Genomic DNA, 24,890 nt, shown 5'->3' with positions numbered 1-24,890 from the left:
CACAGAAATAGTAGATAACACCTTACTCCCCACCAGTCACCATGCTGGAGCCTCCAAGAAGGAGGAACCTTCTCCAGCACATATCAGAGATGATACTTTTCCTATACAAAAAGAGAAAGCTTGAAAGTTATCTTTAGATCTGCCACATCACCGCTGTCTGGGGAACTCCTGAAGCATTATCTCAGTTTTGATTCAGGATTCCACCACCGTCTCCATCTGGGTGTAAGGAATGTCTTTCTAATAAATGTCTTTTGGACACTTAAATCTTGTGAATGTTTCCTTTTCTCCTCCTTCCACAAAATCACTCCTTTAGAAAGGTAAGTGCTTCCAATGAAGGACTTGAAATCTCTAAGCAAATCTGATCATCTCTTCCTTATTTTTAAATTCCTTAAACCACTGAGGTCCTCATCCTAATGGTTTCAATGAGTCTCTCTAATTAATAGGTAGAATTTGTCTACATTTCTAAAACTGATTTTTTTCTCATATAAATGATAATCTGCAAAGAATTAGAGCACTAGAGTTTGGGGAAGAAAGTTGGTTGTCTGAATGCTGAAAAACTCTAATTTTTTTTCATTCTCTCTCCATCGAAATACCAGCAATGCATGGCTGCTTAGAGGCCGTGGAGCTGCTTCTTGAGAGGTAAGCTGACTCTGTTTGTGTGCTCCCAGCAGTGAAGCACATGTAGTCTGGGCTAGGTAGCCAGGGTATTACAGAGTAAATTCAACATTTGGAATAAAAGGACCTGGGTCTAAATCTTGCTTCAGACACTTAGTCACTGTAACACTGAGCAAATCACTTAAACTCTCAATGCCCCAAGCAACTCCAATTACTTGAAGATACAAAACAGTTACCTGTCAGAATTAGTTTTCAATATATTACTTCCACAAGATTTTGAGTTCCAAATTTTCACCCCATCTCATCCCTCCCCCACCCCAAGATGGCATGCATTCTGAATATCCCTTCCTCTAGTCTGTCCTCTCTTCTATCTCTCCCCCTCTTCTCTTATCCCCTTCCCCTTCTATTTTCCTGTAGGGCAGGATAGACTTCTGTACCCCATTTCCTGTATTTCTTATTTCCCAGTAGCACGTGAAAACACTTTTCTTAAAACATATGTTTTTAAAACTTTAAGTTTCAAATTTTCTCCCTTCCTCCCTCCCCACCCACCCTCATTGAAAAGGCAAGCAACTCAATGTAGGTTATACATGTGCAGTTATGCAAAACACTTCCATAGTAGACATGTTGTGAAAAACTAACTCTATTTCCCTTAATCCTATCCTGCCCTCCCATTTATTCTATTCTTTCTTTTGACCCTGTCCCTCCTCAGAAGTATTTGCTTCTGATTACCCCCCTTTCCCAGTCTACCCCCAGGTACAACAATCCTTATCTTCAAGTGATTTATATTATATTGGGGGAGAGATTTACATATATAAATAGACACAAGGTAATTGAGGAGGGGGAGACACTAGCAGTTGGGAGAATCAGAAAAGGCTTTATGTATGTAGCCTATGTATGTTCTTATGATCTTTATCCCAGCTGCCACTCTTAATAGACAAATCAGATTCTTGTTGCTAGACTGGTTATATTTTCCCCTTCAAGGTCCTAGGAAAACCCCTGAGGAGTATGAGTAGTCTCATTGAATTGGCTTCAAACCTCACTGATATGCTTCTTCTTTTAGATTATCAGTTGAAAAATCACTTAATCAGCCAGCCATAAGTAGCTTTTTGGAAAGGAGTATGTACTAAGTTGATACACAGTTGGTACAAATCATCCCTCCAAAAACAGGTAATATACTCTCCAACAATTAAGTGTAACATCTGCGAGAAAGTGGGCTCCAGCTTAGAGACCACAGGCAGCAAAGAGGTTACACGTAACAACTCTTGGCTGTTGCAGTCCTTTTCTCCATTTGTGGACTGCTCAAGAAGTTCCCCTTAAGCGTGGTGAATATATATTTAGTCAACCATTGATTCCCAGTGTAGACACTGCTGCCAGCTGATCCAGGATACCGTTTAGAATACCCAAGGAAGTATAGGAAGTCCAACATTCTCCAGATCCTTCAAAGCCAGAAGCTCCTCCTCTAGTCACAGAGTAGAGGGGAGGATGGGAGGACTAGTTCTGATGCTGGTACCCTATCAGTTTAAGTTTGATATTGGGAGGAAATAAGGTGCATAAAAGTCACTGACTAGTTCAAAGGAAGTTTACTTAGCTCTAACACAGCAAGGATAGGCAGCAAGTATGCTTAACTTATGGAATGGCTGGAGCCCCTTATCTCCATATGGAAGCATATCTGTTCAGCAGGTGTGGGTATGGTGATTCTTCAGGCATCTACTAAGTCTTAAGGGCCTGAACCCAAGTGGCTATGACCTTTCATGCTCCTAGGTGACCAGGAAGCCATCTCCACATAGTTCTTTGCCTGTGTTTATAAATAAAAGGAGTAAGGAAAGCCAGTTTAACTGCATTTTCTAAGGCTGTTAGAAAAGTATACCCACCTTGAGCCTTGATGCCACCCCCTAGGCTAATCAAGTCCTGACATTGTTGCTTTTTAGGGCCTAATCTATATTGTAGGGGTGGGAGAGGGGAAGCCCTAGTACATATCCTTTCCCTGGTACAGAGGAAAGGAGACCTGGCTAAGGCTTCTCCTCCTCTCTCTTCACCTCCCCACCCTACCTCCCATCCCCACAGGCAGTTCCTTCTCAAGGATGTGATGTTCAGCCACATCTTCCAATTTCTGGGAAAGGTTCCCATTGGAACTTTTATACAGAACCCAAAAGGCATAACAATTCCTCTGGCTAGCTGGAACAGACCTTTTGTCTGGCTCAATTTCATTTCCTCAAATGATTTTCAAAGATTTTCTTGTACTTAGTCTAAGGAATTTTGATGGCAATTGATTGAGACCCAGTTCTCACCTAGTTAATGTTTCAGGCTAACATAGGGTTGATTGAGTGGTTTCAGTCCTGTACTAACATACATAAGGTATCATTTGAGCTGAATTTTTAAAGAAATCAGGGGTTTTAATAGGTGCAAGTAAGGAAGTAGAGCATTCCAGGCATGAGTGAGAGCCAGCATCAAAGTATGGAAATGAGTCATCAAGGGTACAGTAGTGAAAAGGCCAGTTTGGCCAGTTTGTACAGTGTACAAAGATGAATATTACAAAAAAGTCTGGAGAGGCAGGTTGGAGCCAAGTGATAAAGGTCTTTAAATGCCAGTCAGAGGGTTTTTGTTGTTGTTCAGCCGTTTCAGTCATATCTGACTCTTTGTGACCCCATTTGGGGTTTTCTTAGCAAAGATGCTGGAGTGGTGTGCTATTTCCTTCTCCAGCTCAGTTTACAGATGAGGAATTGAGGCAGACGGGGTTAAGTGACTTGCCCAGAGTCACATAGCTAGTAAGTGTCTGAGGACAGATTTGATAATATTTGATAATACTGCTGCTCCTGACCCCAGGCCCTGCACTGTATCTATTTGGCCACCTAGCTGCCAAACAACAACAAAAGAGTTTATTAAATAGGGGAGTCATATGGTTAGACTAGCGCTTTAGGAAAATCACTTTGTCAACCATGGATGGATTGGAGTGATCATGTACTTTAGCAGGGAGACTGATTAGGAGGTCTTTGCAGTAATTTAGGCAAGAATTGATAGGAACTAAACTAGAGTCTAGGCTATGTAAATTAGAGAGCAAGGGATGGATGTGAAAAACATTTTGTAGGTAGAAACTATAAGATTTAGCAACTGATTGTATATATAGGATGAGGGAGAAGAAAGAATTGAGGAAGATACCAAGGATAATTCATGCCTTCCACAAAAATAGGAAAGTTTAAGGGGTAGCTAGGTGATGCAGTGGATAGAGCTCTGGCCTTGGAGTCAGGGGGATCTGAGTTCAAATGCGGCCTCAGACACAGAACACTTACTAGCTGTGTGACCTTGGGCAAGTCACTTAACCCCATTGCCTAACAAAAACCAAAAAAAAATAGGAAAGTTTAGAAGAAAGGTAGTTTTCAGGGGAGATTGAGATATCTGTGAAACATTGAGTTTGAAATTGGCACAGTGGATAGAGTACTGACCCTGGAGCAGGAGGACCTGAGTTCAAATCCAGCCTCAGACACATGATACTCACTAGCTGTGTGACCCTGGGCAAATCACTTAACCACAGTCGCCTCACCAAAAAAAAAAAAAAGAAATATCCAATTGTCAGTAATACAGGCCTGGAACTCAGGACTAGGTCTGGATATGTAGATGGGAGAGTTAGCTATAGAGAGATAATTATTAAATCTATGGAAACTGTTGAAAGTCCCAAATGAGAGGTAAATGAAATGAAAGAGGACAAATGTAAGGATGAAACAAAGGAATATACTACTTAAAATCCATATATATATTTACCTTTTAAAATGCAATCAGAAGAGCACACATACATACTCAGAAATGCATACACAGGTAACACCCTGAAGTAGACCTTCAAACATTAAGTCTCCTCCTATCCCTTTCAAATTCTTCTCCACTGGGGTATTTGGATAAAAATTCGGAGGATAGGAGAGCCTCAGGTCTCTGTAGATAGTTTGCCTATCAGATAATCCTCTTATAGATGATAAAAAGTTGACTGGATATTGAGTTTGAAGCTACCATTTTCTCAACTCCTCTCTTTCCTACTTTGATTGTAGGTGCCATTTTGAGCCAGACAGCAGAGACCAATGTGGCATTACTCCCTTTATGGATGCAGTACAGTGTGGCCACATCAACATAGCTCAACTCCTCCTTTTAAAACATAAGGTATGGACGCTATTCTATTCCATTAATTTGAGTCTACAGATTCAAGGGAAAAAACTGCTAGGTGGGAAAGTCCATGATGGCTGACTTAACTTTTGACACTATTATGGCAGTCAGAAAGATTTGTGTTCTAGTTTAATAGTCTTCCACTGTCAAATTTCTCTAGGATACTGGTTAAAACACTTTAATTTTCTGTGCCATGAAGATAATACTGCTAAATATATACAGTTGGTTCTCAGTTTTTCATAATTGAGGACATGTCATATGAATAAATAAAATCTACATGAAATTCCCAGCCCATCTTATATACCATCGTTTCAATACCCAGCTAATATTTCATTATTTTTAAAAGATGTAATCAAATTAAATTGAGTTGCATTTCCATTGTCTTTGGTAGTCAGTCAACCAGCCAGCATTTATTAAGTGCTAAGCATGAAGGATACAAAAAAGGCAAAAAAAAAGAGTCTCTGCTGTTAAGGAGCTCACTGTCTAATGGAAGAGACAACATGAAAACAACTATGTACAGGAAATATAGGATAGGGGCAGCTAAGTGGCACAGTGGATAGAGCTCCAGCCTTGAAGTCAGGAAGACCTGAGTTCAAAACACAACACACAACATGTACTAGCTGTGTGACCCTGGGCAAGTCACTTAACCCCAATTGCATAGCAAAAAGCAAAAAAAAAAATGTATATAGGATAAATTGAAGGTCATTGCAAAGGGAAAGTGCTAAGATTAAAGAGGCCTAGGAAAGGCTTCTTGTAGAAGGTAGGTGTGAAGGAACCCAGGGAAGCTAGAGGGCATAGATGAAAAGGGAGAACTTTCCAGGCATGAGAGATTACCAGAGAAGATGGAGATGGAGTGTCATGTGTGAGGAATAGACAGGAGGTCAGTGTCAGTGGATAGCAGAGTAAGTGGAGGGGATTAAAGTATGAGAAGACTGCAAAGGTAGAAGGGGCCCAGTTATGAAGCTCATAATAAGGATCCTGTAGGCAATAGGGAGCCCCTAGGGTAGATTGAATAGGGGAGGAATATGCTCAGACTTGTTTTTTAGGAAGATCAGTTTGACAAATAAATGGAGGATGGATTGGAGTAGGGAAAGACTTGCAGTGGGCAGACCCAGCAGCAAGCTATTGTAGTAGTCCAGGTATGAGGTGATGAGGACCTGCACCAAGGTGGTGGCCATGTCAGAGGAGAGAAGAGGGTATATAGGAGACAAGTAACCAAGATAGAAGCAGCAGAAGTTGGCAGTAGGTTGGGTATGGAAGAATAAGAAAGAGTAAAGTATTTGAGGATGACACCTGGGCAACTGGAAGGATTGTGGTACCCTTAACAATAATAGGGAAGTTAGGAAGAAGGGAAGGTTTGGGGAAAAAATGGCTTCAGTTTTAGATATATTGAGTTTAAATATCTGTGGGACATGATTTCGGAGAAGGAAATGGCCAAGCACTTCAGAATCTTTGCCAAGAAAACCCTGAATTGGGTCACAAAGAGTTGGACGTGACTGAAAAAATGACTGAAACATGGGACATACAGTTTGAGATGTCTATTAGGCAGTTGGAGATGTGAGACTAGTGATCCTGAAAGAGGTCAGGGCTGAACTGCTCAGTCATCTTCATGAAAATTTGCTTAATTGTAGAGGAACCTGTACAAAGAGACACGACACCTGCCCTCAAATTTATGTTTCAGAAGAAATAACACTAACATGGACACATTACCTAGTGGGGTGGAAAGAGCACTGGACTGAATGTAAGATTCACTGGTTCAGTCACAGATTAGCTGTGAGACCTTGGACAAATAATCTTTCTCTGTCTCAGTTTCATCATCTGTAAAACAAGGAGGACTAGATTACATCTAAAGTCCTTTCAAGACTAAGCTCAAACATAGCTTTTTACAGAAAATCTTTCCAGATTCCCCAGCTGCTAGTATTTCCTTCTCTAAGATTATTTCCTATCTATTCTTTATGTATCTTATTGGTACTTATTTATATAGGTGCTACCTCCACTTGTAGAATGCTTGAAGGCAGGAATTGGTTTTGCATTTTCTTTATATTCCCAGCTAATGCCTGACACAAAACAAGTAGTTAATAAAAGTTTTTGGTGCAATTTAAGGTTTGCAAAATGCTTTACTTCTATTATTTTTTTGATCCTCATAATGACCTTGTAAGGCAGGTGCTATTATGATCCCTATTTAGTAAATGAGAAAAATGAGCTTGAGAGAGGCTAAGTACTTTGTCCCAGGTTATGTGGCTAACAATTGTCTGAAGCAGTATTTGAACACATACCTTCCTGCCTCCAGAGTTAGCACTCTAATCACTGTGGATGTTGTTGAGTCATTTCGGTTGTGTCCAACTTTTTGTGATCCCATTTAGGGTTTTCTTGGCAAAGATAATGGAGTGGTTTACCATTCATTTCTCCAGCTCATTTTATAGATGAGAAAACTGAGGCAAACAAGGTTAAGTGACTTGTGCAGGGTCACACAGCAAATAAGTATCTGAGGCCATATTTAAATTCAGGAAGACCAGTTTTCCTGACTCCAGGCCCTGCCCTGTATCCACTGTGCTACCTAACTGCCCTTCCACTGTAGTACACTGCCTCTATAAAGACATGCAGACAAAATGAAAAATATTGAATTCACATATAATGGTATAGAAAGGCACAGAAAGAATTTGGATTTGAATTCAGAAGCCCTAGGTTCTGCTCACTAGCCTTCTTACCATGGCCAAAACATCTCTGGACCTCATTTTGTTTTATCCATAGAAAGTCTCTCCTTCAAGTTTCAATCCCAGATGACCAAATGCCCACTGGACATTTCAGACTGGATATCTCAGAAACTTCTTAAACTCACATGTCTAAAACTAAACTCATCTTTCCCCATCTTCCAAATTTCTGTGTTTCTGTTGAAGGCACCTTCATCCTTCTAGTGTCTTGAGCTCGTAAACTCCACATTGTCCTAGACTCTTCACTTTCCCTTACTCTGCTGCTTTTTGCTTCATAGTATGTCTTGCTTCCGACCCTTTCTCTCCACACACAGATACTATATCACTTCAGGCCCTCATCACTTTTCATCTAGATTATTGCAATGCCCTTCTAATTGATCTCCCTTCCTCAAGTCTCTTAACCATCCTACCCATCACTGCCAAAGTAATTCACCTTAAGTGCAGATTTGACCATATGTCTTTCCTACTTAACTGGCTCCATTAGTTTCCTGTTGCATCTACAAAATAGAAATTCCTCTTTTTTAGCTTTGAAAGCCTATATGATATGGCTCCAAGCTATCTTTATAGTATTACTCTCTCTTTTGTACTCTGAGATCCAGCCTCATTGGCCTTTTCAGTTTGGAATGGTACTTGCTCATGACATGCCATCCGCCTTTGCTCTACTTTTGCAATGGCCGTCCCACATGCCTGGAATACACTCTCTCTGTGCTTCTGCCTCAGAGAATCTCTCTTTTCCTTTGGCATGCAGTTCAGATACCATTTTCTGCATGAAGCCTTTCCTGATTCCCCACCAGTTACAATATCCTCCCAAATTACCTTGTATTTAACTAATGTGTGTGTATACATATATATGCATTTATTAACTTCATGTTTATTCTGCACATGTACGTATATTTTAAAATAGTCTTTATTGATATCTTTTGGGTTTTTTAATATCATCACAGTTTTATGCAGTATGCCTCTCCCTCCCAGAGAGCCATCCCATATAACAAATACTATTTTTTTAAGACCAAAAAAAAAAAAAAAGAAAGGAAAAATCAGCACAACTGATCAATACATTAAAAAAGTCTGAAAACGTGTACATCACCTGTGGACCTCCTTCTTCCACAAAGGGGTAGAGTGGGAGTGTCCTTTTATATGTTTTATTTGATCTTTATAATTTTGTTACATTCATTTTTTATTTTTGAGTGTATGGTTGCTATTTACATTGTTACAGTCATTGTGTATATTATTTTCTTGGCTCTGCTTCAGTCTTCTTCAGTTTATGTAGATCTTTTTATGCTTCTGTATTCATCACATTGATAGTTTCTTACAGTATGGTAGTATTCCATTACATTCATGTATCGCAGTTTGTTTATCCATTTCCCCAATCCATAGGCATCTACTTTGTTTCCAATTCTTTGCTATTACAAAAAGTTCAGCAATAAATATTTTGCTGCATCTAGGAACTTTTTTACTAACTGTGGCTTCTTTGGCAAAGTAATGGAATCTCTGGACATTATAATCACTTTATTTGCACAATTCCAAATTGCTTTTTAAAATGGTATACCAACTCATAGTTCCACCAGCAAATGCACCTGGGTACCTATCATCCCACAGCCTCATCAACATTGACTATCACTATTTTTTGCCATCTTTGCCAATTTGCAGCATGTAAGGTGAAACCTCAGGGTTATTTTTATTTTCATTTCTCTTATTAGAGATTTGGAGTATTCCTTCAGATGGTTGTGAATGCTTCAGAATTCTTTTGAGAATCGGTTGTTGATATCCTTTGACCACTTATTTATCCATTAAACCAAATGCTTTCCTATGCATTTATGTGTGAATTCAATGGATTTTATTTTGTCTGCATGTCTTTATAGAGGCAGTAATACCACAGTGGATCAAGTACTGAATTTGGAGGCAGGAAAATCTGGGTTCAAATTCTCCTTCAAATGATTGTTAGCTGCACAGTCCTGAAGAAAGCACTTAACTCTCTCAGCTATATATATTTTTATATGTACTTATCTCTCTTCCCCAACTCTACCCCATTAGAACTTACATTTACTCATTTAAATTAAGAATTTTCATTCTTTTTATTTGTATCCCCAAAGCCCAGTGCAGTGCCTGGCACCTAGCAGGCTCTTAATAAATACTTATTGATTAATGAAGTGGAGATAATAATACCTGCTTTAGTTTATCTAAAGGTAGTGACCAAAAAGGATATAAAAGAAGTGAAGAGTTTTTCAACCCACAATCTGTAAAATCTGTCATACTATCTGTAAAATTAACTCCCATTGTGAATAAGGTAGCTTGGAGCCAAGAAGGTGTGGGTTCAATCTAATCTGCCTTAGATAGTTTCTAGCTATATAACCCTGACAAATCACTTAACTTTTCTCACCCTCAGTTTCCTCATCTGTAAAATGGAATTGATAATAATAATAGCACCTATTTTAAAGGGTTAGTATGAGAATGAAATAATATTATGTAAAGTATTTTATACACCTTAAAGCATTATATCTAGCTATTACAGTACTGTTATTAACCAAGCCATCCACTCCTTTACTCTAATTTTCTTATGAAATTGTTGTTATTCTCTCTTGTCTTTTTTTCTACCTAATAGGCTTGTTTCACAGCCCAGGATATCCTAGGTGCCCAAGCTTTGCACAAGGCAGCAGTCACTGGTCAAGATAAAGCTATTCAGTTCCTAGTCACTGATCTTGGTGTTGGAGTTGATGAGAGAGTAACATTAACGCAATACACAGCCCTCCACTATGCAGCTAAGGTTGGTTTTATTTTGTAATGGTATTCCTATCCCTATTCTAACTTGTTAGCCAGTTGCCTCACTGGATAATTTTTAATAACTCTTTTGTGTGAATTGGTTTGGCAAAATTACCTGTGGCACAACTCCTAAAGTAGGTGAATTCTGAATAATAATCCTTCTGAAATTAAATAGGCCACAAAATGGAAACCTGCCCTATAAGGGGGGGCTCCATTGATTTCCCCACATTTAAAAGTAATTATTTTTGTTCAGTGAGAACATCTTTTGAATAAATCAGTCAGAATCAAGCAAGAGTTACTTGTTTAAAAAACAAGAGTCTGGAAGTGTGTTCAAAGTCACACAGAGGCAGGACTGGAGTTTGAATGAAGGTCCTCAAACTCTAAATTCAGCACTTTTTCTACTATATTATACTGCTCCTAGGGGTAAAGAAGTTAAGATGCTTATTGATTGGTGGAAATGAATTGGTCTAAATGGTTTATGCATCATAATATAGAACTTCACATTCTTTTAATACCCCACTCCCAATCTCATGCACAATAGGTAATATTTTTTAAAAAAATTTTAATCTTAAAAAAGCCATTATATTAATGAGATACTTGGTTTCTATGTTTTTAAAAAGTTTAATTTGAATCTATAAAGACTCATGTAAGTTGTACTCAATAGACTCTGCTTATTTATTGTTCATGAAATTGGGGGGTAGAGTATTAAAAGAATATGAATTTATATATTGTGATTCATAAACTACTTAGACAAATTAATTTCCACCAATCAAAAAGAGTTTTACCTCTAGGAGCCGTGTAGCGTATTGTAAAGAGTGCCATATTTAGAGTTTGAGGACCTTCATTCAAATTCCAGTCCTGCCTCTGTGTGACTTTGGACACATTGTGACTCTTCGCTTCAGTTTCGTCATCTGTAAAATGACAGAGTTGAACTGGACTGCTAAAGACCTGTCCAACTCAAAATCTATAATTTTATGAGCCTCCAATCAGGCTTTAAGGGCTGTGTTCTGAACTGAACTCATGACCGTAGCCTCAGTATCATAGCACGCTAAATAACTGAACTAACCAGCCACAGATATAAAAGTTTATGAGTTACTTAAGTGATCTCCTATACTTGTAAACAAAGGAGTGTAAGTCCTACTATATACAGTCAGTTAGTGTTAGACTTTTTGATGCTGTGTTACATTTTCATAGTCTCTTTTAATTCATCACTGCCCCATATTTCCATGAAAACTATATTTAAGATAGCCATAAGCATGCAAGAGCAATTTAACTGGCCTGTACAGGTAAACTCTGGGAGTTCCATTAACACCTGGATCGCAGAAGAGGAGGTACTTAAAGCTAGGTTTGCACCATGTCCCTGCTGTTGTACAGTTGTTAAATTGGCCTCTATTTTGTGAGATTCACACAAGAGTACAGAAATGAATAGCTATCTTAGGTTCTAGGAAGCTTATATCTATAGTGGCCAGGGGTTCCTTCCTATTTTCCTCCTCTTTCTTCTTTAGTCTTTTTTATAAGTGATGGGAAAGAGAGAGGGGAAAGAGGGAGGGACATATTCACAAATGAAAATGATATAAAAACAAATAGTATTAGTAAAAAGATGGCAAAAGAAAGAAAGAGTTGGCATATTAGAATATATTTTAAAAACCTGATTTCAACTCATTAATGTAATTAATGTATTTAATAAATCAGGAGGGACATACAAATACAGTAAAGACTCTCTTGTCTTTGGGAGCTGACCTAGAGTCTAAAGATGGAAGAAATCGATCAGGTAAGAATTTATGTCACTGATGCTCAATATAAACAAACAAAATATAAACAAATTATTTGTAAATTGAATATGGGTCTTATTTGAGTTTCATATGAAATACTTGCTCCAAATAATCTGTAATTTCATTAGTGTGAATATTCCTCCAGTGATGCAAATTGCAACACTCTGAGCCTTAGTAGATAGTTTCATGAGTTGCTGTGGCCAAAGAAATTCATCACCTAGTGACTGAGAATAGTGATGACCTTTTGAAATTTAGATAGACTAAAACATGGTGGCTATCATCAGGCTCATACCCAAAGCATTTACAGCTTGACAGGACCTGTTAGAACTTGTCAGTTCCTACCTTAACTGACACACACTTTGAGAAAACTTGGGCACAGTGACAAAGTAGCAGAGTAACGTTTTAGGAAGATTACATTTCATTAATTAGGCATAAGGCCTGCGTCTGTAATCTCATTGGCTGAGGGAACTTCTGGGCAAGGAAACACCCTCTATAAAGAAGATCTGCATCTTCTTTGCAATTTATTGTCTTAGTTACCTAGAGCAGAGGTGTCAAACATTGCAGCCTCAAACCTCTCATTTGTGGCAAAGTCAGACTAAAATGTAATTGGGAAATCTTTAACAAAATAAAAACATAATACAATATAGATAATGATAATTTGTGGTTTTCTAAATCAATATGCAGCAGGCAGACGTCCATTCCTCTTTGAGTTTGACACCATTGGTCTCTCAGAAGTTCCCAAAGTGGGCGATATCACCCTCTGCTGGGGGTGGGGGCCTGGAACAATCCAAGGGGGCAGTAGTAGCCTCAAGTGCAACTGGGGGGGGCACTGAATAAAAAGAAAGGGGCAATGGAAGCATAAGGAAAGAAGAAAAGCTAAGAACATTTTGAAAAACCATTTGTTCATGTTTTATCTGTTGTGTAAGAAAGTTAAAGTCATAGTGATTACATTATTTTCCAAATAAGTACACAAAATGCAAGTTATAAGTGATCAGTGGTGGAGTCCACTGACAGGTCTTAACAAGCAAGTGTTGGCAGGCCAGTATGTCGGGCATTGTTGTGAAGTCCAGCATGCATGTGCATCGGCAGGGAGATGCGCGTGTGATGACTTGTTTACAATACAATACTATAAGGTTACATGACAATATTGTGTCATCAAAATTTCAATGCAGGAAAAAACCATAAATTTACAACAAATTATTAAATTTAAGATGTGTCCTTTTTAAAAAGTATTTTATATTTTTTTTGAAATGACACAGATTTTTAAAAACCATTAAAGGATTATAAAGAATGTAGATTTCCAGGAGGTCAATGAGTAATTTTCTTTGAAAAGGGGGCAGTAGGCCAAATAAGTTTGGGAACCTCTAGTCTAGAGCATCAATGTATCGCCCAGCCAACAGATGTGAGATGTGGGAAGTGAAACTAGGTCTGCCCAGACCTCTTTCTACCATTCCTTGCTGAATTAGTGTCTTCTAAAAAATGAGATCATTTATTCTATTTACAAAACTAAATAATGACTTCTTTGGACCCCAGCCAATTCTTAGTCATACCAGCCAATCTATGTATGTATACCTTGTCTTTAGATTAATAGGTTAATCATTCAGTTAGTCAAAAAACATTTATTAAGCACCTTCTGTGTATCAGGCCCTGGAGATACAAAGAAGGCAAAAAAAAAAGTCCTTGCTCTCAAGGAGTTCACAGTCTAAGGGAGAAGACAACTTGCAAAAAGCTATGTATAAATAGGATATATACAGGGTAAGTTGTAAATAATCTCAGAGAGAATAAGAATAAAAAGATAAGAATGACAAATATTGATAAAGAACTCAAAGTTTGCAAAGAACTTTACAAGTATTATGTCATTTTATCTTCACGACAGCCCTGAGAGGTAGGTGTTATTACTATTCCCTATTTCACAGATAAGGAAACAGACTGAGAAAGGTTAAGTGACTTAACAAAGGACATACAGGTGAGAAGTGTCTGAGGAAAGATTTGAACTCAGGTCATCCTGATTTCAGGCCCAGAATTCTATCTACTGTGCCACCTAAGGAAGACTGGGAATGCTTCTTGTAGAAGGTGGGACTTTAACTGAGACTAGAAGGAAATCAGGGAAGCAAAGAGGCAGAGATGAGGTGGGAAAGAGTTCCAGGTGTGGGACACAGCCAGTGAAAATGCCTAGAGATGGAGATGAGAGAAACAGCGAGGAAGCCAGTATCACCAGATTGAAGAGTAAATGGAGAGGAAAGGTAGATAGAGGTCAAGTTATGAAGTGCATTAAAAGCCAAAAGAGGATCTCATATTTGATCCTACAAAGGAGCCGCTGGAGTTTATTAAACATGGGGGTGACATGGTCAGACTTGTTCTTTAGGAGGATCAGTGTAACAGCTGGGTGAAGGATGGATTAGAGTAGGATAGATTGAGTAGGGAGAGACTTATGCTGGGCAGATCGTACCATTAACATCAGGTTATTGCAATAATCCAGGCATGAGGTGATGAGGGCCTACAGCAGGGTGGTGGCAATATATCAGGGGAGAGAAAGGATTGTACGTGTGTGTGAATCCCCATGGATTCAATGATCATTTCTATGCAGATGATTCTTGGTTTTATTTGAACAGCCCTAACCTCTCTCCATCTTATACTCTCACATCTCCAATTGTCTATTAGATAGCTTGACTTGAATGTCCTATAGACATCTTCAACTCAACATGTCCAAAACTGAATTAATTATCTTTCTTCCTAAACCAGGGGTGGGGAACCTGCAGCCTCAAGGCCACATGTAGCCTTCTAGGTCCTTGGTTGAGTCCAAGTTTTACAGAACAAATCCATTTGTTAAGGGGATTTGTTCTGGAAAGTTTGGATTCAGTCAAAGGGCCACACTTGAGGACCTAGAGGACCACATGTGGCCTCAGCACTGCAGGTTCCCCACCCTTGCAAACCCTCTCCTCTTCTTAACATCCATATTACTGTCTAGGAGACCACAATATTCAGGCTTGCAACCTAGGTATCATCTTCAGTTACTTATTCTTTCATACACACACACCCAAATCAATTAGGTCAAGTCCTGTCATTTCTACCTAAAGGGGGGTATGTCTACATGTGTATGTGTGTGTGTGTGCGTGCGCATATAAATATATATGCACACATGTATATAATTTATTCTCTATTATAGCTATAACCAGGGTAGACTAAATGTATGTATTATATACATATATGTATGTTATATATGTATGTATACATATATGTATATGTATATTTACATATATTTTTATTTTGGGGAGCTTTGGAGGAGAAAGATAATGAGTTCAGTTTTAGACATATTGAGTTAAAATGTCTACAAGACATCCAATTCAAGATATCTAATAGACAGTTGGAGATGTGAGAATGCAGTTCTGGAGAGAGGTTAGGGCTATTCAAATAAATCTGATCACCATCTGCATAATTTAATCCATGGGAAATGATGAGATCATCAAGTGAAATATTAGAGAAGGAGAGGAAAAGAAGGCCCAGGACAGAGCCTCAGGGGACCCTTATGGTTAATGGGCATGACCTGGGTGAAGATTTAGTAAAGGAGACTGAGAAGGAATGATCAGACAGGTAGGAGGAGAACCAGGGGAAAGCTGCATCACGAAAACCTAGAGAGAAGAGATTATCAAGAAGTGGGTGATCAACAATAGCAAAGACTACAGAGAGGTCAAGAAAATTGAGGATTGATAAAAGACCATTAGATATTGTGAGTAAGAGATCATGGGTAACTTTGGAGAGAGCAGTTTTGAGGTTTGAAGCCATACTGCAGAGAATTAAGAAGAGAGTGAGAGGAGAGGAAGTGGAGGCATCAACTGTAAATGGCCTTTTCAAGGAGTTTAACCACAAATGGGAAAAGAGATGTAGAACAGTAAGTTAGCAGGGAGGTATGGAGCAAGTGAGAGTTTATGGAGGCGGGGGTGGGGGGCAGTCCTAGGCATATTTGTCAGCAGTAGAGGAGCCAGAAGACAGTGACTGAAGATAAGAAGAATTATGGAGGGGGCAGTCTGCTGGAGAGGCCAATTGTTTTGCCTTGTCAAGAAGGGCCACCTCTTATCATAAGACACAGGTTAAGGGAGAGAAAGAGATGGAAGGCACTTAAGTGATCTATGATACAGAGGAGGGGAGAAAAGGGAGCTCTTCGGAGAGGGGCTTCAGTTTTTTTCAGTGAAATGTGAGACCAGGTGAGAAGGTGGGAAGAGAGGGAGTCGTGGTAGGTTTGAGAAGAGATGAAAAGGGCTATAAGAGCTGCTGTGGAAAGTGCAATGGTGCATCAGTTAGGGAGGTGTAAAATAATTGCCTTGCCACTGTTAGGGCCCAGTTGAGATTATGTTACATAAATTTGTAGTGGCACAGTTAGCAGCACAGTTCCATGATTTTCTCCATCCTCATTCAGCAGCATGATTAGAAGGCAGTGGATGGTGGGAGGCTTGACAAGTCAAGAGTTTCAATAGGCTAAGGACACAAAGGCCTCAGGAGAAGAAGACAATGTAGAGTTAAACTGGTTCATCGAGTGGTTAAGATCTGAAGGAAGGAAAATGTAGCTAGTGCAGTGGTGATGGCCTGGAAAAGAACTGAGGGGTCAAGGAATTAGAGGTTACAGTGAGGATAGAGAATAAGCTTTGGGGTTGCAAGTCAGTGGGTAAGGTGGAATGACATGAGATTGTAATCAGATGAAGGAATTTCATTCATGATATGAAAGTGGTGCATTTGTGTGGTGACAAAATCATGGGTATTATTATTTCCAGGTGTGGCTGTGATGGAGGGAAGTAGTAGGTCATGGGAAATGAGTAAGTTGAGGAACAAGGAGGTTAAGCATTTATTTGGGTAGATATCTACAGTGTGTCTAGAAGTTGCATATTTCACTCTAAATCTTTAAATGTGGGCCCCTGGAAGTCATTTCAGGGCTAATTCACTGAAATGGGACAGCTCAGAATTTATTTTGTTTCATTTCAACAAATTCATATGTAGGGCTGATTTTTTTTCACATATAGAATTCACTAGACTTTGAAAAGCCTTTCTTTCCATTTAAAGCATACCTTAGTAGTGTATTGGGGAGGGTGTGATGAACTTTTGAAAGTATACATTGTAGGCAACCAAATAGCTTGTAGATATTGCTTTAAGTGGCATTAATCTATTCACAAGTTCAAGATTGCCTTAGATATGATGTACTATGTTCATTTTGATCATATCTTCCCTCAGCCCTACATCTGGCATGTGCAGGTCAACATTTGGCCTGCGTTGAGTTTCTCCTCCAATGTGGACTAAAGGACTCTCCAGACATCACAGGGACCCTGGCTCGAGAGCTCATAAAAAACCAAGACATTCTTTATTACTTTGACTAAGAAATGGCATGACCCACGAATCTTCCTTAAAGAAGAAATATTTAAGCAGCAGTGTTTCTAGCTTTCTTGCCAATTTTTTGGTTAATAAACATATGACTATTGAATCTGGACATCAGTGGGTGCTTTCAGCTCCTCTATACCTGAAGTAAGAATGTCTTGATCATCAGGAGACAACGTCCAAGTACTGGATCAACCTCTGGGAACCACAAAACTTCTGTTGTATTCCAAGCTCTGTTATGGACATGTTGTTAGATCCTGATCCAGCATACACCTCTTGCTTTGTACTTCAGTTTCTCTGCTTTTGAAGTTGACACAGTAACTTATCTTACTTCTTGAACAGTTTCTATGAGAGGAGTTAGAGTTTGATCTTAAAAGAACCTCTTGACTGCTCAGAGAAAGATATAAAAGTATTATATTATGGATGGGATTAAGCATTATTAAAATTTAAGTTACACATGAAATTTACTTTAGGTTTGAGTAGTGATATTCAGCTGTTCAGTGTGATTTATTATTTCATAGACCTTTTCGTTATTGCACTAGCATAATTTCTGGTTTTGTTTTTAGCAAGGATACATCTATAAGCTGCTTATACACTTAACGGGGGTATTTCACAACCCCTATCCCAATTAATATAATTGCAGAAGGCCTAGAATTAATAGAAAGTGTAAACTAAATGTGAACATTTCCTCGGTCAATTTGGGAGGAGTTGAATACTTTGATCATGGGATGAAATAGAATGATATCCACACAGAAAATGTCTTGAAATTGATTAAAATAATCAAGACACTTCTGTAATGCCATTCAGAATGGAGATTTCTAGCAGAACATCCCCTAACTGAGGTTCTAGAACAGACCTGCACAATCTGTGGCCCACAAACCTCTTGCAGCATGCCAAAGGGTTTCAGGCATTTTTCGCAGGCCACCCGGAATCCTTTGGCATGCCCACAGGACCACATAAGCAGCCCATGGACCACAGGTTGTACAGGCCTGGTCTAGAACAGAGGTTCCCAAAGTGGACAGTACCACCCCCTGGGGGGAATGGAATGATCCAGGGGAGTGGTGACAGTCTTGAGTGCCACTGGGGGGTCTTCAGTAAAAAGAACGGAGTGGTGGAAGCATAAGGAAAGAAGAAAAGGTAAGACCATTTTGAAAACTCATTGGTACGTGTTTATTCTGTTGTGTAATAGAGTTAAATTCGTAGTGATTACATTATTTTCCAAATAAACACACAAAAAGCAAGTTATAACTGATCAGTAGTCAAGTCCACTGATAGGTCTTAACAAGCAAGTATTGGTAGGCCAGTGTGTTGGGCATTGTCAGAAGTCCAGCATGCATGTGCACTGGCAGGATTGTGTTGTTTACAATACAATACCATATGGTTACATGACAATACTGTGTCATCAAAATTTCAATGCTGGAAAAAAAACCACAATTTATAATAAATTATTAATTTAAGATGTGTCATTTAAAAATACATATGTGTATATATATTTTTAAATGAGGCATTTTATATATGTATATATATATATATTTTTTTTAAAAGAGGCGTATTTTTAAAAAAACACTAAAGGGTTAAAGAAAGTAGATTTCTATATGGGCACTGGGTAATTTGTTTTTTTTTTTTAAAGGGGGTGGTAAGGGGCAGCTAGGTGGCTCAGTGGATAGAACACCGGCAATGGAGTCAGGAGGACCTGAGTTCACATCCAGCCTCAGACACATAACACTAGCAGTGTGACGCTGGGCGAGTCACTTAACCCCATTGCCTAGCAAAAACAGCAACAAAATAAATAAATAAATAAATAAATAAAATAGAAGGGGGCAGTAGGCCAAATAAGTTTGGGAATCTCCGGTCTAGAGGATCTGTCCTGGGCCCTTTTCTCTCCTTTATCTATACTCTAAGTGACCTTACTAGCTCCAAAGAGTGTAATTAACAATTTAATGCGGATGACTCAGAGATCTATATATCCAGTCTCAGTGTCATGCCTGAGTTTCTATCTCACTTCAATTGCCTGTTGGCTATGTCAAAGTGAATGTCTTGGAAACATCTCAAACTCAACAAGTCCAAAACAGAACTCATTATCTATGTAATAGATAACTCATACTCCCCTTAAACCCACTTCTTCTCTAAACTTCTGTATTCTTGTCAGAATTGTCACCATTCACCACCCCAGTCTGTCCTACACACTGCTTCCAAAATTATTTTCCTTAAGTACCATGTTACTCCCCTACTTGACCAACTCCAGTAGCTACCTATTGCCTCCAGAATAAAATATATAAACTTCTCTGTTTGTCTTTTAAATCCTGTCCCAACCTGGCCTCAGTCCTATCTTATCTTTACAGACAGATCATACATCACTCCCCCTTCTTGTACTTGGCAATTGTGCCAAATTGGACTTTTATCTTTTCCACAGCCAAAACACTATCTCTCTTGCCTTTGTACTGACCACGCCCCATTACTATCCCCTCCTCACCTCTGCTTCATAGAATCAGTCTTCCTTCAAAATGCAACTCAAGCATTGCCTTCTCCATGAAAACTTTGCTAATCTCCACCCCCACACACCCGTCAACTCCTAATAGGCTTCTTCCCAAAGGATCTTGTACTAAATTACTTTTATTTATTTTCTTTATATTTATATACATTTATACATGTTCTTTTTGTCTTCACCATTAGAATGTAAGGTCCTTTAGAAGGAAAGCAAGAAAGTGGGAAAAAAATTTTACAGCAAGTTTCTCTGAAAAAGGCCTCATTTCTCAAATCTGTAGGAAACTGAGCCAAATTTATAAAAGTAAAGGCCATTCCCCAGTTGATAAATGGTCAAACGATATGAACAGGCAGTTTTCAGAAGAAGAAATCAAAGTTGTCAACCATCACATGAAATAATGTTCTAAATCACTATTCATTAGAGAAATGAACTATCATCTCATACCTATCATACTGAGTAATGTAATAGAAAAGGAAAATGACAAATGTTGGGGGGGATGTGGGAAAATTGGGATTCTAATGCACTGTTGGTGGAGTTGTGAACTGATCCAGCCATTCTGGAGAGCAATTTAGAACTATACCTAAAGGGTTATAAAACTTTGCATATCTTTGAACCAGTAATACTAGGTCTATATCTCAAAGAGATTTAAAAAAAAAAGAAGAAAAAGGACCTACATATACAAAAATATTTATAGCAGCTCTTTTAGTGGTGACAAAGAATTGGAAATTGCAGGGATGCCCATCAGTTGGGGAATGGCTGAACAAGTTGTGTTATATGAATGTAATAGAATACTATTGTGCTATAAGAAATGTTGAGCATGATGCTTTCAGAAAAACCTGGAAAGATTTATAAAAGCCATTGCAAAGTGAAGTGAGCAGAACCAGGAGAACATTGTGCATAGTAACAACAATATTATACGATAATCAACTGTGAATGACTTTGCTACTCTTAACAATACAAAGACTTAAGACAATTCCAAAAGACATATGATGAAAAATGCTATTTACCTCTAGAAGGAGAACTTATGAACTCTGAATGCAGATTGAAGCATACTTTTTTCACTTTATTTTTCTTGCTTTCTTTTTTTTTGCAACATGGCTAATATGGAAATGTTTTGTATGACTTCACATGTACAATTGACATATTGTTTGCCTTCTCAATGGGTGGGGAGGGATGGGAGGGAGGAAGAGAATTTGGAATTCAAATTTTTAAAAAATTAATGTTAAAAAATAAATAATTTAAAATAAGAAAGCTCCTTCTTCTCCATTCATTCTGATGATGAATGAATTATCCTACCCTGATAGACAAGTGATGGACTCAAGAAGCAGAATAATATGTACATTTTCAAATACTACCAATACGGGAATTTGTTTTCCTTTACTACTCATATTTATTACCAGGATGCCAAAGTACTCTAAACCTGAGGCTGAGAATGAGTAGTTTAAGATCACTATTTCCGATCCTTAATTGCCTGATGGGAATGAGTGAATGTTGTTTTCTTTACCCTTTCAGTAGCCTCATCTTTCAGGTGTATTCCTCCTCAGTTCCCCTTGATGAGGAAGTAGAGACTATTAGCTAATAATTTATGTCATGTTGAATTAATAATAATAATAATAACAGCTAACATTTATAGAGTGGCTGTCACGTGCCAGGCACTGTACTTTACAAATGTCTCATTTTACCCTCACAAAAACGCCGGGAGATAAGTGCTATTATTATCTCCATTTTATTGATGAGTAAACTGAGGCAAACAGAGGTTAAGTGATTTGTCCAGGATAAGCCGACTAGTAACTGTCTGAGGCCAGATTTGAACTCAGATCTTTCCAACTCCAGGCCCAGTATTCTATCCACTGCACACCTAAGCTTTCCCTGTTACATGCCATTATTCTGCTTCTGGGACAAGAAGTGAATAGCAGAGTTAAATGAATTCCTGTTGATTCAGTTAATTACCGTACCCCCTGAGGACTTGGTTAAAGGAGGAGGGGAACCCCTAAGGGAGAATTTGTGGGGGGAAGAGAGGTAAGTGAAAAGAGAGAAATGGTCTTTTTTAAATAAAAGCCAAGATTTATCATTTCAAGACACAGTACTGTTTTTCCTGGTTCTCTGCTGGCATAAAGAAGGTGTCCTCTTCCCGTCCAGGCAATAATCTGTAATTCTTATTAGCATTTAAAATTACCCTTCAGTGAGCCCTCTACCAAAATTAGCTACCCAAGTGTTTGTACTCCTCTGGTTATAAATAAGTCTTCACTAAGTCTCAGTATGCAAAACATTTCTCAGCTACCTGAGTATCAGCTTCTGCTCCTCATTAGACTAGAAAGAATTGCTTTTTAATTACCTTTACCCCCATGCACCAAATCCTCAAGGATTACTACACTTAGAAAAGTTTAATTACCTTGATAAAAGATCCTTAAAAAAAAAAAGCATGTAGGCTTCTTCATGTAGGGATTGTTTCATTCATTTTTGTCTGTATTCCCAGTGCCTGGCACATAGTAAGAACTAATTAAATACTTGTTGATTGTTTTTGGTAAAATACTATCAAGACTGTGATGATTACATCCTGTATATCACCTAATCTCCCTGAACCCTGGTTGCCTTCTCTATAAAATGAGATGGTTGAACTAGATGGACTAGGTCTCTTCCAGCTATAGATCTGTGATTATATGATGCGTCCCGTGGCTAAGCAGGAAAAAAAAAAGGTTTCTGTTCTTGGGAGTGGCTGATTACAGGCTAAATTGTATATATCCTTACTCCCAGGCTATAAGTGTTATCTATGAATTCTATAAATGAAATTCTAAGTTTTCCAATTTAAAAAAATAAAATCTCAACATTTGAATGGACAAATTTTTCTGGAATTTAGGTCAACTCTGTCTGAATGGTACCTCTATTTGGCCCTTTTAAAAAATTGGCCTCATTCAGCCATTTTAGGAATTTTAGGCTCTAACCACAAGCAATATTCAGTAAGTATTTACAAACTCCTTGGTTTTCATTAAGCCCTAGGGCAGCTAGGTAGTACAGTAGATAGAGTACCAGGCCTAGAGACAGGAAAATCTGAGTACAAATCTGGCTTCAGATACTGTGTGACCCTGGGCAAGTCACTTAACCCCTGTTTGCCTCAGTTCCTCATCTGTAAAATGGGGACACACTGGAGAAGGAAATGGTAAACCGCTCCAGAATCTTTGCCAAGAAACTTTGTGGACTAAGTCCATGGGGTTACGTAGAGTCAAACACAACTGAACAGCAACAAAATTATAGGCTTGTTTAGTGGTAGAATTCTATGTCTTTTCTACTAAACAACAAAAAGACCATCTGTAAAAAACATGAACATGCTGTCTTGTGATAGCCAAATCACATCTTTCTACATCTGTTTTGATCTGATTTGAGGGTGTGAACAATGAAAGAACAAAGGGGCAAGGAACTAAGGGTGAACAGTGCTTTACTTGTTGAACTGGTTTAACTATTGAATCAAAACTACAAAGAGAGCAAAGTGAAATTAAAACATGTGATGGACTAAGAGATATGGATAGGAAGGGAATTCCTAGGTTAAGAAATGCCAGGTAACACCTTCTCTGCAATGAATGAATGAAGCGTAATTAAACATTTACTATGCACTAAGCAAAGAGCTATACATAGATTATCTAATTTGCTCTCCATAATCAAGTGAGGTAGGTGCTATACATTTCCTCTATTTTATAGATGAAAAAATTGAAGCTGAGAAAGGTTAAGTGATTTGCCCAAGCTCATACAGCTAGTAAGTGAAGAGGAGTGAACCCTGAGAGGGACACTACATAGAAAGAATGGACCTTCTGGCTATACATTACTAGAAGTTAAGTTGCCTTTGACACATGTATGTTGCAGGTATGCCTGTGGATACTGTGTGTATTTTTTGGGGGGATGTTTTGTAACTATTGTTCTTGCTATATTATTTTAGTAAATGTCTTAGCTAAGAGCTAATTGAGTCCATAGGAAACACACTGATGGGGATTCATGAGCACAGTAGAACAGACTATAGCATTACCCCTTGAACCTAAGATGCCTTTCTGGGGACCACAAGTAAGTACAAGTTGTGGTAGTAAATTAGAAAGAGAATAGACACCTATACTTACATCTGTATAAGGAAACTATAGAAAATTCTTCCAGCAAGTCATGGAATGATCTGAGGGTTTTGAGAGTTGGGTGATTTGCTCATCGTCACAGCTAGGTCACAGTTAGAAGCAAGATGTAATCCAGGTCTTCCTAACTTTAAAGCTAACCTTCTATACATACTACTATAATGTGTTTTAACTATTCATATTATCATAAAGTAGAATGACTTCAACTGACACATAATTCTTCCATTTAGTTTGGCTGGGAAGAGAGTACGGCCTTTTCAATGAATCCAAGTTTTATGGAACAAATCCTTTTATTAAGGGGATTTGTCCTCTGAGGTTTGGACTCAGTCAAAGGGCCACACTTGAGGATCTAGAGAGCCACATGTGGCCTTGAGGCCTCAGATTCCCTACCCCTGGATGAGGTTCTAATGTTATCAGCTAGAATTCCCATTCTGGTGGGTCCCCCCAATAGCAATTACTACTGCTAGTAAGTATATTCCCTATATCATTGACTCCATGATTACTATGCAAATATCATCTGACAAATTAATATCAATGTGATGAATGAATTCAAAAACAGATATTCTGACCTTGCTCAGTATGCCTGCAATTTGACCCTGACTCTTTTTTCACATTAATCTTATTCCTATATAGACACTGAAGGATTGTTTATGGTATTTACTCCCAGGAAGGGCTGGCCACCCCTCCAGGAACTGAATATTCATAAAGAGAATTGCTCTTAAGGAAGTTTTGAGAACAGCTCCTTCCCCACCAATCACACGTTTATTTTGGCAAACTGGCTTCTTTGTTAGAAGGAACTATTAAAGGCAAGTAGCCTCGACTTCGTCTTTGGAGTCTCCCCCGTGGTGTGGACATATAGCCCAGGATTTTCCCATTGGGACCCCAGAGGCTGAAAACCCGGACTTCCCAGCCTGTGTGATCCAGAAGTAGA

The 24,890-nt window shown here is 38.6% G+C and overlaps 1 protein-coding gene across 2 annotated transcripts in view; it reads left to right on the top strand.

Moving 5' to 3' along the window:
* Positions 1 to 17,828, top strand: part of ANKRD16 (ankyrin repeat domain 16) — a 37,608-nt gene extending 19,780 nt beyond the window's left edge. The window contains exons 3-7 of one of the 2 annotated variants that reach the window (XM_020973731.2): positions 597 to 639; positions 4,650 to 4,758; positions 10,075 to 10,236; positions 11,925 to 12,003; positions 17,225 to 17,828. In XM_020973731.2, coding sequence (XP_020829390.1) covers positions 597 to 639; positions 4,650 to 4,758; positions 10,075 to 10,236; positions 11,925 to 12,003; positions 17,225 to 17,367 — 536 coding nt within the window. In that variant the 3' untranslated portion in view covers positions 17,368 to 17,828. The remainder of the gene's footprint in view (positions 1 to 596; positions 640 to 4,649; positions 4,759 to 10,074; positions 10,237 to 11,924; positions 12,004 to 17,224) is intronic. The other variant, XM_020973732.2, reaches the window with a different exon arrangement.
* Positions 17,829 to 24,890: the final 7,062 nt, after the last annotated feature.

This window comes from Phascolarctos cinereus, unplaced genomic scaffold (assembly GCF_003287225.1).
Source record: "Phascolarctos cinereus isolate Bilbo 61053 unplaced genomic scaffold, phaCin_HiC Scaffold_1;HRSCAF=81, whole genome shotgun sequence".
NCBI classification, from domain to species: Eukaryota; Metazoa; Chordata; class Mammalia; order Diprotodontia; family Phascolarctidae; genus Phascolarctos; species Phascolarctos cinereus.
The sequence above is the reverse complement of the archived record's forward strand: the minus strand, read 5'-3'. Positions and strand labels throughout refer to the sequence as shown.